The sequence below is a fragment of the Tupaia chinensis genome, unplaced genomic scaffold, assembly GCF_000334495.1.
Source record: "Tupaia chinensis unplaced genomic scaffold, TupChi_1.0 Scaffold000146_1, whole genome shotgun sequence".
NCBI lineage: Eukaryota > Metazoa > Chordata > Mammalia > Scandentia > Tupaiidae > Tupaia > Tupaia belangeri.
The window spans coordinates 904,853-910,999 of NW_006159616.1; the positions used below are offsets into that span (position 1 = coordinate 904,853).

The window sequence follows — 6,147 nt, forward strand, 5'->3', positions numbered from 1 at the left end:
CGGTGCGCGCAGGCCCGGCGGGAGAGCTGCGGCTGCGCCAGTTCGGGCCCCGCGTCGAGGCGCTGGTGCCACCCGCGTACCGCACCCTGGCGCTGCGCCACCTGCGCGGCCGCGTCTTCCAGCTGCACGTGGCCCGCGAGTTCCCGTGCGCACTGCCCCTCGGCGACACCTGGCTTTCGCTTGAGGCCCAGCACGGGCAGCTGGTCAACTTCTACCCCCTGGACCGCCACGGGCTGTCCCCAGGCTTCGACGTGCCGGGCCTCAACACCTACCGGGTGCTGCGGCTGGCGCGCCCGCAGTTCAAGACCCAGTGATTCCACGCTCAGTACTGGGTCTCAGCTTTGCGACCTGAGGGTGGCAGAGGAGGCGGCGGGGGTGCTTGTGAGAACCAGGTAGTTGGCAAAGTCATGGTTGGGGGATCACAGCCGGTCTGTGAGCTGCTCCTTACCCGTGAGGGAGGTGGAGTCACCGGCATGCTCAGCCTAACTGAATTTCCGTTAACGATAAACCCTATTCGGTGGGTTCACGCGGCCTGGATGCGTGGCGGGCTAGATCATCTAGCTGTAAGTACTGTGCAATGTTTGCAGGGTGGAGCATTTCTCTGAGCTTACCCGGTTCCAGGATGCATGACCACACACAAATTTAGAGAAAGCATTTAGAAAACTGCCCCGAAACAGAGTACTTTGGTGTCTGACGAGCCTAAGACGAGATATGGGCTTGCACTTTTTTCTCTTAAAAGTCAACCTTTCTGAGTTATCATTGACATGAAATGCAATCCATTTTCTGGGTATGACTGAGTAACTCTGGACAAATGTTCATACCCACCACCGCCGCCGCCAAGAAAGAGAAGATGACCCCTGCTGCTCCTTGGCAGGCAGTTCCCTCCCCCTCCCCTGGCCCCAGACAACCATTGATCTGCTTTCTGTAGTGTAGATGGTCCTGCCTTTTCTAGAATTTCATCTAAATGGATCAGACAGTGCAGTCTTTGTGGCCTCTTCTTTTGCTCAGCAGGCTGCTTCTGAGGGTCGCCTCTGTCTTTGTGTGCATCAGTGGCTTGTTCCTTTTCATTCCGTTGTGTGGCTACCTCGCCATTATTACCCACTCACCTGTAGATGGGCATTCGGGCTGTCTCCAGGTTGGGCTATGTCTTTTTGTGAGTAGGTGTTTTTATTTCTTTAGATAAATATCTAGGCGTGACTGCCATGCTACTTTCTAAAAGGCGAGTACCATTTGGCATTCCTAAAAGCAACAGGTGACAATCTGGCTACTCTGTATCTTTGCTATCAGGACATCACCAGTCTTTCAAATGGTACCATAGAAGGGATTGCCAAGTTAGAGCTCCCTGGTTTGCATTGTATCATAGTTAGCAAATTGTAAAAGCTCTTTTTTTTTGAGAGAGAGAAATTTTTGCTGTACGGCATGTGCACTCACCAGAGAAAAGAGAGAGAGAGAACGTGAGAAATCACCCCCAGGAGAGATGGCCACACCGTAATCCCTTCTCCTCCATTTCCTCTTGGGATTTTGGGCATGCAGCCACGTGTGCCTGATGTGTTTTAAGCCACCGGGTCTGGGATGCAAACCGTGGTCGACTACGTGGGAGTCCAGTGACATAACCATTATGCCATCTGGTGGTCCCAATAAAAACTCTTTTTAAAAAGATTTATTTATTCTTATTATGGTAAGTTTTGCTATAGGGCACACATGCTCACCAGAGAGAGACAGAAGTGAGAAAGCAAGCCGCCAGGTCTTAGACTTGATGGGGTTGGCCATGTGGCAGTCCAGGGCCTCCACTTCCACACCACCTGCTGGTCCCTCTTTTTTGTTTTGTTTTAGTTCCCAGAGGGCATGTGTGCTCAAAGAGAGAAAGCACCCCCGCCCCACCATGAGTCAAGTCGCAATCCTTTTTCCTGCCTTTCCCCTTTCCGTCTGGATGTGGGGTGCACGTGCGTATGTGCTGGGTGTGCTTTTTCAAGCCACTGGGACAGGGATTTGAACCGAGTGGAATCTGGCTCCATCTGCAGAATGCTGAACCACCACACTTGTCGGGGTGGGCCTGTGAAAGTTCTTTATTTACTCAGAGTACAGGTCCCTCGACAGATACAGGAATTGCAAATATTCCCCCATATCTGACTTGTCTTTTCATGTTTTGAAATAAGTCTGTTTCTTAAGAGGGAGAAGAGGGACACTCCCACCAGGGTCCCCAGGCCATGGGCCATCCTCAGTCTCAACCCCTGTGCCCAGAAGGGTCCTGGGACCCTCCCATATGAATCCCTGCCCAGCCTTTTAATTTCCTTAACCACCACACCACCTGTTGGTCCCAATCTTGATGAATTTTAAGCCTGTTGAATCTAATATGAAATTTGGGCTTGTATTTTCTGTCTTTTAAAAGAATAGCACTTTTTATTGGGTCATTGGAAAAATCATGACACGTGTTTACATAAAAAAACATGTAGTGACTTTTCTGATGACCTAACATTTTGAGGTATTATAGCTTCACATGTGGTTGTAAGAAATAAGAGTACTCGTGGGGCTAGCGGGTGCAGTGGTTACATTGCTGGACTTTCCCACATGACTGACTACGGTTCAAGTCCCCGACCCAGTGACTTGAAACTCATGCCAGGCGTGCGTGCATGTGTGTGTGCCCAAGATCCCAGGAGAAGAATGGAGGAGAAGGGATTGCGGTGTGACCATCCCCCAGGGGCCGATTTCTCACTTTCCCTCTCACTGTCTCTCTCTCTCTCTCCCTTACCTCCACCCTGTGAGTGCATGTGCCCTAAGGCAAAAACCTCTTTTTTTTTTTTTTTTAGGGGTTTTTTGTTGGGGGGGCCAGAAAGAGAGACAGAGAGACAGAAAGCGAGAAATCACCCCCTCGGGGGATGGCCACACCATAATCCTTTCTCTTCCATTCTCCTCTTAGGATCTTGGGCATACACGCACACGTGCCTGGCGTGTTTAAGCCACCGGGTCTGGGATTCGAATCGTGGTCCACTACATAGACATTACGCTAACTGCTGGTCCCCCAAACCTCTTTTTTAAAGTGCTTTCTTTTTCAAAAATATTATTTTATTTAACTTAATTTATTTATTTATTTTAATTTGACCAGAGAGGGATGGGGTGGGGGGGGAGAGAGACTTGCACCGCAGTTGGCCGTGTGGGAATCCAGCATTCTTAACCTCCATGTCACCTGCTGACCCAAGGCAAAAACCTCTTTAAAAGAAAAAAGAAAAAGGGAGCCAGCAGGTGGTATGGTGGCTAAGGGCACTGGACTCCCATGTGGCTGATGTGGTTCAAGTCCCGGACCTGGCAGCTTGCTTTCTTGCATTATAGCAAAAACCTCTCAGAGTAAGTAAAAAAATAAATAAATAAAGTTAAATAAAATAATTCTTTACAAAAAAAAAAAAGAAAGAAAAAATAGGGTCCACTACCCGTGGCATCACCTTGCACAGGTGGTACGAGTCCGCCGTCAGAGCAGTCGGAGCCGGGGTGCATCATCAGCCCAGGGATCCCTGGTGCACTCTCCTAGCAGCACTTATGACCCACCCAGCCTCACCACCTGCACCCCCGAATCTGTTCTCCATTTTCTGTTATTTTGTCCTTTCAAGAAGATGATAGAGGCAGCCGCGTGGCTCAGCAGTTAAGGGAGCCGGTTCCCATGTGGTCAACCTTGGTTCAAAGCCTGAACCCCAGGAACTTGAAAAGCACACCATGTGCTCAGAATCCTGATGGGATGGAGAGATGGAAGAAGGGGGTTACAGCATGGGCCAGTTGAGGGGTGTCCTCTCTCTCTCTCATGAGCCCATGTACCTTCTGGCAAAAAAAAAAAAATCTAATTTCAATTCAGATCAGAATGAGAAACAGAAAAAGTTATTTGAGAAAATATTTATTTAAAAAAAGAAGGCTAGCAGATGGTATGGAGGCTAAGGCGTCTGGATCCCACATGGCCTACTAAGTGGTTTGAGTTCTGGACCTTGTGGGTTGGAAAACTCCACTGGGCGGGACCAGCAGCTGGCATAATGGTTACGTCGTTGGACTCCTATGTAGTCGACCGTGGTTTTAGTCTCGGACTCGGCAGCTTAAAACTCATGCCAGGTGTGTGTGTGCCCAGAATCCTGAGAGGAGAATGGAAGAGAAGGGATTGTGGTGTGGTCATGCCGTCTAGGGGATGATTTCTCACTTTCTCTCTCTCTCTGTCCCTCTGGTGAGTGCATGTGCCCTATAGCAAAAATCTCTCTAAAGCTCAACTCTCTTAATAAACAAACAAACAAACAAAAATTCTGGGTGCGTATACATGCATGGTCAAACTCCTGAGAGGAGACTGGAGATGGGATCGTGGTATGGCCAAGCCCCTAGGGGGCGCTTTCTCACTTTCCCTGTCTATTGCTCTGTCTCTCCTGCAAGCACATGTGTCCTATAGCAAAAATTGGAAGGAAAAAAAAGAGAATAGTATCTAAATGAAATCATGGAGTGTTTAAGCTTTGGGGATTTTTCCCCCCACTTAGTGTAATTCTCTGGAGAGTCATTCAAGTTGTTGTAAGTATCAATAGTTTGCTTCTCTTCTGTTGCAGAGTAGCGGTTCTGTGGAGAAATGTAACACAGTTTGTTTAACCATTCACTTGTTGAAGGACATCTGGGTTGCTTCCAATTTAAGGCTATTAGGAATAAGCTGCTATGAATATTTGTTTACAGGTGTTTGTGTGAATGTAAGTTTTTATTTCTCTGGGAGAAATGCCCAGAAGTGCAACTGTTGGGTGGAATTGGTAGTTGCATGTTTATTTTTGAAAGAAGCTGCCAAATTGTGTTCCAGAGTGGCTGTACTATTTTTACATCCAAGCCAGAAATGTGTGTGTGTGATCTAGTTCTGCTAAAATTTGCCAGGATTTGGTATTGTCACTGTTTCAATTTTAGTAACTCTAATAGATGCGTGGTGATATATCCTTACGGTTTTCATTTGCATTTTCCTACAAGCTAATGATGCTGAATTTTTTTTTTTTAAGGTTTTTGCCTTGGAGGGGGTGTGCTTGCCAGAGAGAAACAGACAGGGGCAGTGAGAGAGAGAGTGAGAAACCACCCTCCAGGGCAATGGCCAGGCTACAGTCCCCTCTCCTCCACTGTCCTCCTGGGATTTGGGGCATGCATGCACACACACTCGGTGTGATTCTCAAGTGCCAGGTCTGGGACTTGAACCTTGGAGTTGGTCGTGTGGGAATTCAGCTCCTTAACTACCTTGCCATCTACTGGCCCCAGATGTTCTTTATGTGCTTCTTTGCCATCTGTATATCATCTTCAGCAAAATGTCTCTGTACATCTTTTGCTCTTCTAATTGGATTTTTAAAAAAAAATCCCGGAGTCTGAGGTTCCTAATGTAGTCTACTGATAGATACTAGGCCTTTTTTTTTTTTTTTTGAGAGGTTTTCGCTATAGGGCATGTGCGCTCGCCAGACAGACAGAGAGAGACATAGAGACAGAAAACGAGAAATCACCCCCCAGGGGGGATGGTCACGCCGCAATCCCTTCTCCTCCATTCTCCTCTCGGGATCTTGGCCACGCACACAGACGCGCCCGACGTGAGTTTTAAGCCACCGGGTCCAGGCCGCGAACCACGGTCGACTACGTGGGAGTCCAGCGACATAGCCATTACGCTAACTGCTGGACCCCCGATGCTAGGACTTTAATGGATATATAGTTTATAAACATTTTGTGGGTTTTAGTTTGCAATTCCATCCTCTTGGGGTAGTTTGTAAAGCCACATCCTAAAATTCTGATCGAGTCTAATTGTGGCAGGCTGGATAATCCACTTCTCCTCGAAGATGTTCACATCCTACCCTGGAACCTGTGAATGTTGAATTACATGGTAAAAAAGGACTTTGGGGTGTGGTTTGGTTGAAGGTGGTGAGGTGAGGGGATTATCCGCATTACTGAGATGGGCCCTACATGCTGTCACAAGAGAAGCAGAGGCTGGAGGAACACAGGTGAGAGAAGGCAGTGTCCCCGTGGCGGCAGGGACTGCAACAAAGCCACCAGGCCGAGGAGTGCTGGCAGCCACCAGGACCTGGAAGAGGCAAGAGCGAGCCAATGGCCGGAGCACAGCCCTGCAGACCCCAGGGTTCTGGAGCAGCGATACCAGTTTGAGACTTCTGGTTTCCAGAC

At 48.5% G+C, this 6,147-nt stretch overlaps 1 protein-coding gene and 1 long non-coding RNA gene across 2 annotated transcripts in view; both read left to right on the plus strand.

Annotated features, from left to right (window-relative positions):
* Positions 1-314, plus strand: part of LACTBL1 (lactamase beta like 1) — a 20,558-nt gene extending 20,244 nt beyond the window's left edge. The window contains 1 exon segment of the mRNA XM_027770659.1: positions 1-314. This exon segment is cut by the window's left edge and continues 18 nt beyond it. Coding sequence (XP_027626460.1) covers positions 1-314 — 314 coding nt within the window.
* Positions 315-530: 216 nt separating this feature from the next.
* On the plus strand, positions 531-6,147 carry LOC106734560 (uncharacterized). Its single transcript, XR_001370124.1, has 3 exons — positions 531-563; positions 5,782-5,851; positions 5,945-6,147. It is a non-coding gene; the product is annotated as an uncharacterized LOC106734560 (long non-coding RNA).